We start from the raw sequence: 14,006 nt of genomic DNA, 5'->3' as shown, positions 1-14,006 counted from the left end.
GGAAGAAAAAGATTAGCCATTATGCAAGAATTGGAATCTAGGAAAGAAGCACAATTGTCTCTGATATTTTGTTTCAGGCATAAGTTAATAACATTAGGTTTATTAACCATTAGAAGTAATGAATTGATTGACCTGGCTAATTTTTTTAGTTGGGATTTGTAACTAAGTAGAAAATGACCACCTTAAAACTTCTCAGGCTGCTTGCAAATGTTTTTTTAAAAAGCGCCTTACTGGAAGAAGCAGTGTGTTACTTAGACCTGGCTCTGCAGTGTCTTTATAGATTAGGCACTTCAGTGGGGATTCTTGGTGCTTTTATCTAATAGCTTATTCAATTAGATAAATGTGTCATAAAAGCTCCACTAAAGTGCCCGATATATACAGATGTTGGGCAAGCCAGGTCCAGCTAACAAGCTGCCTCTTCTGGGCATGTGCAGGGGTGCGTGTAGTTTAAAGTAAAGTGCTTTATTTTTTTTAATGTCTGCAAGCAGCCTCAGACTTTCTCAGAATGTATGAAGACTGATGATTTAACTGCAGGCCAGTACTAAGACTACTTTATTTTGATTTTGTTTAGTAGGCATCTTGCTTTATTCTTAGTTTAGTTTAATTTAGTTTAATGTTAACAGGAGCTTAGCTTTCACTGATGTTTTCTTGATTTTATTTTTGAGCATGTTAATTAAATGTATAAGTCTGATATTCCTTTCCTTTCACTCAGCAGAATGGGTCCAGAACCTTTCCGGAGTTGGGTGGATATTATCTGGTCACCTAAAAGCTTGACAAGCTACCTTTAATTAGTTTGTGGTTCTCACAGTTGCAGTTATTAAATAAACTAATGGAGCCTGGATAAAATCATGTCTTCACTTCCAAAAAATATAGATCCCTTCTTTTAAGAAGAAGAGCTCTTTCAGCTATAGAAAAGTTTCTGATGCATATGCAATCAGCTCCACCCCCAAGTCAGCAGCACTGCTGCAGGCAGAGGCCAGCAGACAGGGGCACAGGCTCAGTCCAGCAAGGAGGCAGAATGGCCTGGCGGACCATGCCACTCCCCCTCCCCACCAGACTGCGCCTCACCCCTGCGTTTCCAGGACTTCTGTTTAAATTTTGACCAACCAGCCAGTACCAGCCTATGAAATCCAGGCTGTCTTGGCCAAACTGGGATGTATGGTCACCCTATCTATAGGCAATGTGCTTGCTGTGAGAGGGTGAGGTCTCTGCGCTCTTTCCCATGTGATATGCATGCCCAGTAGTCCTGTTTCAGTTCTTGCTTCCATTCACAAGGTTTGCTGTGTTCTGCAGCTTTAAAAACATGTTTGTGACAAAACCTTAAAGCAAGACTCTATTTAAACTTTTCCCTTAACCTTCAGTCAGTCTTCTCTTTGCTGTTTAATTTCAAGAGCTTCTGCCTAGTTTTTCTTGTCCTCCTCCTTGTGCACTCTCTCTTTTTTTGCTGAGCTGATTCTAATGAAATCACTACATCTGTCTCTAAAGTTGGGCAAAATAGCTGTCAGCAAACAGGCTCAAAAGTTTGCTGCACTGATAGACATATCATAACCTTTTAAAGAAATACAATTGTCATTGATTTTGTGAGACTTCAAGGCAATTTCCTCAAATAGCCTGTGCATATGTTTGCACAGACTTAATAGACTTAAATATGGGGAGGACTTCAAACATCAACAACTAATGTTTTTGAGCTTGAGCGATCTATGAAATTATAACACTTTTTAAAATTCCAAGTAAAGCATTTGTAATGGCTTACAACTTAGAGTTTAAGCCCTTTTCTTCATAATTGATGGAACATTCCCAGTTGCCTTCAGCACACAATTAGCAATTTCAGGTCAAGCCAATTTCTCTAACCAGAATTATAGGGAGATTAAAAATAGGGATTATGTTTATTTTATCTGTCTGATCTGGTTCATGGGGCTCCTCAGAGAGCCAGAAATTTTGGTGGCAGAGGAGCCGGTGACAGTGTTAATTGCTGCAATCTCCGGACCCATGGGAAGCCTTGTGAACTGGATGGCATGACCCAGTGTGCTGGATTGTGCTAGCATGTGGGGCTGAGCCAGTGAGCAAAGATATGCCATGGCTGGATCTGGCATGCAGGGCTGGGCCGACGCATCGGGTCATATCTGTGCACTGACCCTGTGCACCGACACAATCTGCATCTGGCCTACAGACTGGCCCCATGCTACTCATCCAGTTCAGTAGGTTGAGCATTACTGGTCTAGTCTGATTTGTTTTTGTTTTAAGTTTCCCTACCCTGTATTTTTCCCCACAGCAGACTTCATACCATGCTGATTTATAACTACTGTCCATGTACGTTTATAGAATTGAAAAATGTATTTGGATTTTGGGGGTTGTGGGTGGATTGGTTTGTTTAACTGGCATAGTTTGAGCAACCACTCTTGTTAAAGGTTATGGCCCTTATCTTTTATTGGTCCATGCCTCAAAATCCAACTGAAGTCAGTTTGCCACATAAGTCATTAATGAGCGATGTCCCTCACAGTCTTTTTGTTTGTTTGTTTGTTTTGTAAAGGAGGATGGGGTAAATGAGGTGTTTTCCCCTTTAGTATCATGCACAAAGAAGGCAGAAGTAAGAGGAATTTTTTTGTTCTTAAATTATTTCTGGAAAACTGATTTCAGTTCTGAACTTCACTTCTTAGGAAGCACAGTCTGGGAGGTGGGTTGACAAAGGTCATTGAAATCCTCCTTTGTGCCTCTGATCGTGAGCCTTGTCCTAATGTAAGATAGAACAGCGCCGAGGATTGTTCAAAAATTTCCATTTGGCAGATTAGTTAGTCTCCAGTGAGCCTGTCCCTAAATCCAGAGTAATCTGAGGATTTGGCGCTCAGGTTGTAGTCCTGACATGCCCTGCTCGTAGTTGGTGTTCAAGTCAATTTCATCAGCCCTGTGCTGTGAGAGAAGCCACCTGAAAAGAAGGTATTCTTCACTTACACCAATTCTCTACTTATCAGGAACTGAGCCAACATCAAGGACCCATATCAGGCCACCATACAGAAGACTAAATAATTAGAATGATGACTAGGGACCTACAGAAATTGTGATTTCCTGATTTTTCACAGAAGCTGTGGTTTTTGGCAGGCCCCACAAAAAAACATGGGCTCTGTGAAAAAGCATGAGCCACTTTTGGTGGGCTCCCTGGAAAAGAAAAAAAAAATTGCTGAAAATAAAATTCTGGCTCCCTCTGGAGAGCATGAAGTCCTTGTGGCCACTGTGGCCCGGCCACATAGCCCATGGGAGGGCAAGGGTGGGGGGGAGGAAGGGGAAAGGGTAGTTGTCAGCACTGCAGGGTGGTTGCCACCCTTGCTGCTGATTGGCTGTGAGGGCTGTCTGTCATGTTGCCGCACCCCTTGCCACCACTCGGTGGTGCGGGGCAGGACAGGTCCCTCCAGCCAAAGGCATGGGGGGGGAGGGGCAGGGGGGAGTTACTGGGCTCCGCCTGCGAAAACGGCTGTCAGACCCATGGAATCGGCTGGCAGCAGCCTCGACTTCTGTAGAGCCCCTCATTATGACACCATGAGTACCAAGAGAATGGAAAGCGAGTAACTGAAAAAGGAAATTATATTTATTCTGATTGTTCAAAGCTGGTGTTTGCCTGTTCCATCCCCAGCCATAAAACATATTTAAACCCCTGGGGGACAGCTGGGAGAAAAGAGCTCTGTAAAAGCCTGTTGTAGCCTTTTCATGGTAGGCTTGAGAGAATTCCCACTCTTGTTTCCAGCAAAAAAAAAATTTAAAAAGGGGGAGGACAAAACTTGTAGTTTCTAATTTTTCTACAGTAAAAAACAAACAAGACCACAGGTGAAGAGTGGAATTTTCTTTTTTCCATCATAAAAAATTAAGTGAAGCATATTGACCTTATTTATACAAGCTTTAAAAGTGTAGATAGTTGCTGGTTTTGGGGTTTATTTGTGTTTTTTTTAATTGGCAAAAAACATGCTTCCATGAGCTTACCAATACCCAAGGATGACATACCCATTTTAATGGGTTTTTTTTCTTTGTTTAATTGTATGTATCCAGTAGGTAAGTCCTGAAAAGGAAATGGATCTGACACTTGACTGAAGTGTCAGCCCCTTCTTCAAGGAACTGACAGCTGGAGATTAAAATACACACTTGCTTTATTCTACTGCTTTCTTTAGGGAGGAAAGTATTCTTGTGACTCGGGTACAGGACTAGGGTTTTTCTTACCCTTTGGCTCTGCCTAAAATTTCTTGTGTAAACTTGGACTAGTCACATACACTTGTCATGCCTCAGTTTTTCCCATCTGGCAGTTGAGAATTACTAGGCATACTTTACTGAATAAGCAAAATAGCTTGAGATCCTAAGGAGTGCTAGAATTACGATTCCGCCAGTTATATGGGTCTTATATAGCCATTTTCCAAGTCTATAAGCTTTAGAAAAGTTGCTTCAGATACTAGTCTGGTGAAACATGATGATTTCTCCAGATGTCAAAATTTGTCTATACTTTTTATGACTGAACTTATTGTTTTCTTTTTTTCTTCTTAGAGAGCTATTGTAAAGACTTTTTTGAATTAAGATGTCATCTGGTAGTAAATTTGGTTGCTGTATTTATGTCAGGTATAACTGGGTACCAAGGCAACACATCAGGAGCAGTTCTGGGCAAGCAGAGTAAGGTCACAGTAGCAATTCTGACTTAGCTCTGTTCTGTCTCTCTCACCTTCCAAATTAGATTTAAAAGGCTGCTCTTGACCTATACACTCTTTTGGGATCCTGACCAGTGTGTGCTCTCTCTGATCTGCTCACCTGTGCCCCTCCTGGGGCTGGATTTGAGGTCAACCCCTGCAGGTCTGTTTGTCTCCAGATATATAATGGCAGCGGTGTGTGGCTGCCATTTCAAGCTTTTGGATTCTCTCCTTGAAAATGTCAGAGAGTTCTAGGATAACCACCCCTTCCCTTTATATCCAGTAGTTAATTTGATGTTACGGTCTGGATAATTTCAAATATATTTTTGAAAAATATCTGAGATTTCATGGCATGCTGAGCTGCTACATATGCTGAATTTCTTGTAAATGGCTCACATCAGTATAATTTGTATGCCTGCTACCTAGAAAATCATAAATTCTCTTTCTGAAGCAGTACCCATATAAGATAAACACTTGTAGGACCTGCATGGTTGCTATGGCTCTGACGTATACAGGGACAAGCATACGCAGGAACGCTGAAGAGTTAAAACTCACGCTGATGTTTGCTGCCTCACGGGCAAGTATTTAAAACTTAAAAGTAAACAAAGCCATCAATGAATGTGTACTGTGCACCACTGACTTTACAATTACGCTGTTACATGTTCTGAAGGAAAACTAGCTTGATGTATAAAGGCATTCTTTAAAAATCATTTCTGAGAAATCCAATTACTAGAGTTATAAACATGTATGGAAAAATGGATTTAAGGCCCCAGTTCAACAGAGCACTTAAGCCCACGTTGAAAGGCTCTGATGACTTAGGAACTAAAAGTACTTCAGTAGAAAATCCCTTCCTCTACAGAAATCATGGTGAAATTATAAACATCTGAAGAGAGCTTGTAAACAAAACACTAAAATAACCACAATCTAGTGGCATGCAATGAGTTATTTCTTTTGAGGTTTTTTTCTTTATTCCTGGGTTGTGGATATGTTCATTTGTAGTTCCATGAACTGTGTCCATGTGATATCCAATAGAATTGTGGACTAGATTTAACTACTTAGAAACTTGGAGACATGGAGGTTTTACTTTGCATGTTAAAGATTTGTGAGGAAGTTTATCCTCCAAAATGGTACGTTCTGTGAGCGTCTTAAAACTGAAGAACAGGATTGATATATTTGATAATATATTTCTAAACAAACTCTTAAAGCATCAGTAATATATACATAACCTAATTCCTCATAATTTCTCTTATGAACATATCAGTTCATCTATATGGCAGTAACTGAATCAATATATGATCTATTGTTTGGCAGTAAAATTTACTGATGAACATATTCTAGTATTTTTTCTGCAAAGCTGAAATATCAACATTTTCTGTTTAGTTTGCAGTAAAGCATCAGGTCTAATTATAAGACTCTGTGAGACATCTTAGTTACTTCAGTATTTAATTAAAAGGATAGAGTTGTATGGGGGCTTTATAAGGGACAGAGCCAAGCCTGAGAGGTCCAAGATAAGGTCTGCATTTTAATCCTTTTTGTATTCCAACATACATAGCATACATATTGCAAATGTATGCTTTAATGTAATATGTTGCATTGTTTTAAGACTGTTCTGAGAGACGCATGAACAATCCAGCGGTAACAATCTAAGGACTGCACAAATTGGGGAAGAAGGAATAAGCAAAGATTCTGATGGCACGGGGGGGGGTGTTTGCTTGTTTATTGTTTTTATTTCCCTCTTCTATCCCCCACCCCCCACAGTTATAGCTTCAAAGGAAGGGATTATGTTTGAATTGTTTAAGTTGTTTAAGTTTGTGTATTTCTGAAAAATGTCATGACAGCATCCTCAAGTGTGCCTTTCTATTACTTTTGGGAAAAGGGGTTGTTTAAAAAATGTAGTTAATGTTGCTTCTGTAGGCTTCCTGTATTTTTGTACTATAACAAAAATATGCTACCAGACAATACCAATATATATTGTTTTCAACAAGACAAAGTTACATAAGAAGAGAATCCCCTTGCACTTAAAGAAAAATGCAATTATTTTCTATTCTGAATCTCCACACTGCTGTTTTAGAAAATCATATCTGATTATTTGCTCAGCAGAAGATTATTGAGTTGATTTAGCTGTGATTTTACTTAACAAAGCTTCAACTGAATTCCCACTGTGGAGTCCAAAAAAGGTAGAGAGATATAAATGATACATTCAAACTGTGATTTTTGTGAACAGGGCCATCAATGCACCCCTCGGAGCTAATAGCGGAGATGAGAAACAGTGGGTTTGCACTGAAACAAAATGTACTGGGGAGAAACTTGACCGCAAATGATCCATCACAGGTAATGATCTTTTTACCAGTAAGCTGAAAATGTCTATAAATCTAAATGTGATTGCTTGCGAATTGCTACTTAATGTTTTCCAATATGCATATCCTTAGGAAGGCTCGATAAATATACCAGTAGAAAAAAATATCATGAAACTTATTGTGTTTTGCTGCTGTATTTTACCCAAAGTGACAAATCTGAAATGATTTTTTTAAAAACCCATAGTTTAATAAATTAAATGCCTCCTCTGGGTGACTGGAGATTGAATAGCTCCTAGAGGGGGTTGTTTGGGCTTTTGTCACATACTTCAGGTGTGATATTTGCCTTGCTTCTTAAGGGGCTTTCGATGAAGCCTGAGAACAGCTTGCAAAAAATAAAATAACATTTTTGTATAATGTAATGTATTACAATTTTATTACAGGATTTAAAACATAACATTGTATTTATTTAGACTTTCACAAAACACTTATTCTAAATCTTGAGGTGCTTTCACAAAAAGTTAAGGTACACTCTCATGTGCCCACCATTTTAAATAGTGAGCGAGCCCACTGTGAAGCAGCTTTCTTCACATAACAGGATAATCAAACCACCAGGTGACAAAACTCAAAAGAAGAGTGCTCAACTATTGCTAAAAGGCTCGAATGAATAGATGGTAGATTATGTTCCTTGCCTTTAGAGGAAGTTACATACTCGGGACAAAATCTAATATATGGGATTGGTGTTAAATGTATTGCAATGTTATCAGCAGTTTAGAAAGGTAACATATGGAGACTTTCTGCCTTTGCTGCTTCTCTTGTACAGTTGAGATAAAAAAAAACGTTAAGAAAGAGAGAGCATTCCAAGTGCATATAATCTGAAAGGTCTGGATTTTAAAATTCCTGAAGTTACCCCCTGACATCATTTTATTACTATGAGTTGAAGATGCACTGCTAATTTGAAACTTTGCGAAGTGTGAGGTCAGTTGTACCTGTGACTTCAGTGGGTATAAAACTAATTTTCCAAATGGGCAATTTGAGGCTTATAGAAGGCTAAGTTACTCATCTAAATTCCTTTGTGGCTTATTGGTATATAAAGTCTTCCATCCCCTGGCCAGCACTCCTAAGTGGGCCAAAGCCAAAGAAACTTTCCATAAATGACTTTGAGGAAATGTGGAACTGTTTTTCTTTTAACAGTGTGAATGTTACTGTTTAATATTTGACTATTACACTAAATAGCAGTTCTTTTTACGCTTGGTATAATAAACTCCTTTCTCGCTCCCAAAAGACACAAACAGATCGATTGAGAGAGATATATTATGTATGCATTATACATATCATTATGTATGCATTTAAATAAATTCAATTACATATATATATATACATTTATTTTATTTTTTTAATGCATACATAGGTATATGTGTATGTATTAAAATAGAAAGACATGTTAAAACAAACCTTACATTTGAAGGGCTGTGTTATTTTTATTTGCATACATGGTGTTTCGTTACTTCTGTTGCACAGGAATTTGTTGCAAGTGAAGGAGATGACGACCCAGAAGTTGAATTTTTAAAATCACTGTCAACTAAACAAAAACAGAAGCTTCTGAGGTAATATCCTAGATAGATGGCTCCTATAAAGCTGCTGCTACCTTGCTGATAGTTGTGCTTGTTACTGTAACTGAAATCCCAGTTTTGTATCTGTGGGGAGGAAAATCAGCTTAGAGTAACCTATATTTGACCACAAATGTCTCAAAATACACTTTGTATTATGCACCACATTCCTTCCTCATTTTGTAATCCAATTGATGTATTGCAGTTTTAGTATATTTTTGTTTTCAGTTACATTTCAGATTTAACTTTAAATAACCACTCGCATTATATATGCATTGGCTGGTAGAGGACACTAAATTGCTATTTTAAAACATTGCTTTACACTCTGTTGTTTACAGTGCCCTCTTCCAAGATTGAAAATGAATTTTCTTTTCTTATTGATTTTTATACTTGACAAAGCTTGATGCATGTGCTTTGTTCCTGACAGAGCCAAACTCAACCTTCTTCTCTTCACCAGCATAATTGGTGATGTCACCACCCCTGCTGTAAGATAAAGTTTCATACTTTGCTGCTGCAAAGCCAGCAGAGGGAGCTTCTCACAAAAGTTGGGGGGTGGGGGGGGGCGTTCTTTACTGTTGCCTTACTGATTTCACATGCTAAGGTTGGTCACATCTGTTTTCTAAACAAAGTTGCATTGTCTTTTTTTTTTAATTGTTTGAAGGGATGTTTTTAAGTAAAATTTTAAATGCCTAATTGAATAAATGGCACTTATTGTAGTTTAAGATATTCACATAGAGAAAATTGAAAAGGGCAGTGTCAACCATTTTAGGTCTCAATATATAATAAAAAATATAATTGTATATTTAAGAAATCATCCTCTACAGATGTTAGAAGCCACTTCCTTTCCTTCCAGTAAGGAATGAGTTTATATTATCTGGTTGTAGGTTAAATAAAATAAACCTATGTTGTGTTTAGCTTCTGGTGATCCAGACACCTGGCATACATTTTAACGGTTCTGGTTTAACAAAATGATTAGGTCCTCGTGACTATTAACTGCTTAAAGCTGTTGTAATCCAGTGAAACCCATTTACCTAGCCTGTCAAATTTAGTGGCTGATTTTTGCTAACAGTGAACAAAATAAGTGAGAACAAGAGATTAAAATTATAAACTAGATGAAGGCAGTTGCAATTAAAATGTGGGGGGTTTTGTTTGATAGAACACTGTACTGTAGGGCAGGAGTTTTACATTTATTTCTGATGGAATAAATCATTGAGTTTTCCAGGCAACTAACAACATTGGATGAGATTTTCAAACAACCAAATGGCAATTAGGCTCCTACCTTCCATTCAGGGTCAAAGGGACTTGAGCACCTCACTGCTATTTATGCCTTTGAAAATGTTCCTTAGTATTAACATAAAACAGCAAACAAACAACAACAATCCAAACCCTACAGAGCTAGTTTGAGAAACATCAGCTGACTGTGCTATTAGTAATGAGGCCCCAATTCATGTTTTCTATATCTTTCCTAAATTTGAATACATTTAAAAGCAACATTACTGTTTTTTGAGGGAGCATCCACAGGTTAGAGTGCTACATGTTAAGTTTGGCTTGGGGTAGAAGCTTTAATAATATTTTGAAATAAAAAGTTCAATGTGTTAAGAAAATCTGAAACATTTGTAGAGGATCATCTTAAGTAAGCAGTGTTAAAGGACAGACACAGTTTAAAATGTCTTTAAAGTGTCTGATTGTTCTACCTTTCTGTTTTGAAAATAAAAGGAAATTGGATCGTCTAGAAAAGAAAAAGAAAAAGAAAGATAAAAAGAAGAAAAAGCAAAAGAAAAAAAGCAGAAGTAAACACAAAAAACGTAAGATGGGATCCTCTTCCTCATCCTCCAGCGAAACTTCAGTAAGCAGCGGTGATAGTGAGACTGACAGTAAAGATAAAGCAGCACAAAAGAAGAGGTATTCTAAGAAAAGAAAAAAAGACAAGTTTTCAGAGGCAAGCAGCAGTGATTCAGAAGAGAAGGCAAAGACTAAGAAGGAAAAACTTTACGAAGATCCCTCAAGTAGTCACGGTAACAAGGACAAGGATAGAGAGAAGCACAGACTTTTGAAGCAAGATAGTTCTGGAGAGAACAACAAATGGAGCTCCTGCAAGAGCGAAAGAATGTCTGAAAGCAGAAACCATGGCGCTGACAAGAGAGAGACCGAAGGGCATGAGAAGGTTAGCAGAAACCCATACAAGTATGAGCAGAGCTGGAGAAGTTCCGGCACAAGTCACAGGAGTTATAGGCACAAGCAGACAAGACGAAGTCCAAGTCAAAGCCCCAGTAATGAATGGCACAGAAAAAGTGGAACCAGAAGCCCCAGTGCAGATGTGTACAGAGAGAAAAAGAAATATAGAGACAACTATAGAGATTAGCGCAGTAAAGCAGAACACGGGGAGAAGAGCAGAAGCAGACAGAGAGATCGAAAAAATAGGTAGTGCAGGTGACCAAGGCAAATAAAAATGTCTCCCTTTTTGTTTTAATACCTTGTAACAAGGGCTCACTTATGCACTGCTGTCTTTCTGAATAATCTGTTTGCATTTCTCCAACTCTTATAGACTGTCACTTACATAAAAGAGCATCCATTCTGTAATAATTTTGGAATATTTGTAAATTAGGTACAAACTGTCTGGTATTTTTGAGAGAAAAAAATTGTTGGTAAATATTTCTTGTATTCATGTAGCAAGCCTTTTGTAAATAATGCCTACTTTGTTCTGAAGTATTAAGTCTGGTACATACGCTTGGATTTTATGGGTATTATTTTTCATTGCTTTTAAGACATTACTATTTTGGGAAGAAAAGGGTAATTTTGGAAGAGTCCCAGGAGCTTAAGCAATGCCAAACAACATTTTGGAAAGTGCAAGATACAATCACTACTACTTCAGATCTCAGAATATTAGTTGTTTGGTTTTCATTTAGCGGGACTATTGTTTTTAGAAGGAGCTTTTATACTGAAACAATTTTTTCAGAAGTTCTACTTAAGAGAGTAATTTCATGAGTTAAAGTAACAGTGAAACATAGATTATCATAAATATATAGCTAACTTTTTGACCTCCTGCGGTGTACAGCTTAGCCAGGAGTATTTAAACATCTTGAATCCCTGTCAGTATGCATCAGTACCATGTCCGTTATTGTCCAGTAATTTCTGAAGACGTAGCAAACATCCTTTTCATCTCAGCTGTTTCCAGGTATTTCATTTTATGAAATTGAAAGATAATTTAAATACTCTTTTCTTGCTTTGACTTGCAGCAGTTTGACCTGATTATTTTTCTGACGATTTTGTGGATTATTTTCTCCCATACCACAAAAATAAATGTACTTAAAATAAATTCTTTTATTCTCTAAAATCAGAATCGCCTTATTATCCAGGGCCCTAACTCATTCTAAAGGGTCAAGTAGACTTTTAAATGTTTTTCTCCTTGCAAAGGAAACATTTCCTTTGGAGTGTGTTTAAGAAGATGGAAAACACATGAATGAATGGACTGGAAAAAAAGGTGAAATCAAACTTAAAACTCGGGCAAGTAACTTTGTCCCTTCTTTCACTCACATGACAAAGTTTTCTTTTCCTTATGACTGACTGACTGACTGAAAATTACCTTGCAGAAATTTAAGCCACATGGAGGTAATAAGCTGTAGAAGTGGTTTGACCTACCTTATAAACACATACTGACTGCCTTTGAAATGCTGAGCTTTTCACAGATGTCAGTTTTCTTTTTCGTTTTTGTTAAATACTTTGCACAGGTTTATCCCTTGGGAGCACTGAAGCTGAAGGCACATAGCACTTGGCAGGATCAGGCCCTGAATTAGTTCACAGCGTGTTCAGGAAAGCTGTCAGTTACAACATTTGAGACATTTCTCAGGGTGGTATTTTTAACCAAACAAGTTGTAGCATTTGTACTGACTGAGGCTTGTTAGGATGTACCTTTCAAAATGTGCTCACTTTAACTTGCCTGTGTGTTAGACATATCTGTTCCTACCTATTGGAAACGGTGACTCCATGTAACCAGGCACCTATTTGCTACCATATGGGTCTGTAGAACACGGAGAACTTCACTTAAAGAAAGCCCTGCAGCAGGGGTTCTCAGTCCCTGTGCTGTCGGCTGCTGATCCACAGCATTGTTGGCTTCTGACAGGAAGTGGCCGCAGACTGGCAAACCGCAGCCCTCCGAAGTGGGGCAGAGAGGCTGCAGCTTCTTGTGCAGGCCTGAGGCAGCACGGGGTTTGGCCCACCCCTGCCCAGGGGGAGGGAGTATCCTTACCTGTCTGCCAGCCGGAAATTCCAGCCCTGGCTGGCTGAGTGCCGGGCCGCAACATAAAAACTTTGAGAACCCCTGCCCTTGGGTAGGAGGGGGCAGCAAGGTTTACTGTGTGTAGTTGGGAGAATAGCTATGCTGCTTCAACACTTTCAGTTGAAAGGGCACAAAGAGTAACAACCACAAGGATTCACTTACCCTCTAGTATCTGAGGAGGTCAGTTGATTTAACCAGAGCATGGCTTGCTTTGCGCATGACAGAGATGGCATTGGACCAGAACCGCCTGTGCTGTCCTTCAGCTAATAAAGTTTCTCCTGCAAGGAAGGGCTCAGACCCTCTTTTCAGTAAGTACTTTTGTGGACTGTGATGTCTATTTGCAGTTGGTAAAATGCAGAGTGAGTAGTTCTAGCTGACTGTGCTTCCATAGTACCTCTGTGCTTGCAGCCAACATGTATTATTCTGTGGTGTGGCTCTGTTATCTGCTTAGCTATTCAGAAAGAAATTTCGAACCTACAAACAAAATAATGCAGCTTTGGATAAGTCTGATTCCCAGGCACCTTGTTGCAGGACAATGAATTATGCATCTGTGTTCAAGACACCCCTCTTGCCCTCATCAACCCTGGCCCTTAAAGATATTCCCAGCACCTTGCTGCCTCTTAACATTTTTCTGAGACTAGTCCAGACTTCAATACCAAACTGTTCAAGGTTGACCCAGGTTGTAGAGGTGGAAAAAAAACCAGCTGGTTTTTGCTTATACTTTGGCCTCCTAGTTTTGAAAGGGGGGGAGGGGGAGGGGGAGGCATTCTTCAAACTTCATTTAATGTGGAAAGAGGCCTGAAGCCCAGGCTGGCATTTTCTCAGCCTATGGCTAAAACTGTAATGACACTCCAAGTAGATCAGAGCGAGACGCAGAAGCGTTTTGCTCTCACAGCAGACGTTTGACCCTCCCCTTGCAAGTGTGGGGGCTGAGTGGTGGCTGGGTCACAGCCTAGGAGGGAGCTGTGCTTCTCGGCAGGGAGAGGTACAGGCCTAAAGGAACTGAAGCAGGCCCAGCCCTGGCCGAGGGGTGACTTCCCGTGAACCCCAGCCCGAGATTCGCTTTTCCCTTGCGCCGCATCTGAAGCGGACGAGCTAGATGCGGAGGCGCAGGGGCTGCCGCGCGGGTCGCTGAGCCGGTGAAGGGGGCGGGGGCGCCCGGGACTCA

General features: G+C 39.5%; 1 protein-coding gene across 1 annotated transcript in view; it reads left to right on the top strand.

Moving 5' to 3' along the window:
- The window catches only part of CIR1 (corepressor interacting with RBPJ, 1), a 44,238-nt gene extending 32,342 nt beyond the window's left edge, over window positions 1-11,896 (top strand). Inside the window, exons 8-10 of the mRNA XM_006020798.2 lie at window positions 6,883-6,989; window positions 8,474-8,559; window positions 10,279-11,896. Of these exons, the coding sequence (XP_006020860.1) occupies window positions 6,883-6,989; window positions 8,474-8,559; window positions 10,279-10,924 (839 nt within the window). The 3' untranslated portion in view covers window positions 10,925-11,896. The remainder of the gene's footprint in view (window positions 1-6,882; window positions 6,990-8,473; window positions 8,560-10,278) is intronic.
- Window positions 11,897-14,006: the final 2,110 nt, after the last annotated feature.

The sequence above is a fragment of the Alligator sinensis genome, unplaced genomic scaffold (genome assembly GCF_000455745.1).
Source record: "Alligator sinensis unplaced genomic scaffold, ASM45574v1 scaffold321_1, whole genome shotgun sequence".
Taxonomy (NCBI): Eukaryota; Metazoa; Chordata; order Crocodylia; family Alligatoridae; genus Alligator; species Alligator sinensis.
Note: the sequence above shows the minus strand (reverse complement) of the source record. Positions and strands in the feature narration are given on the sequence as shown.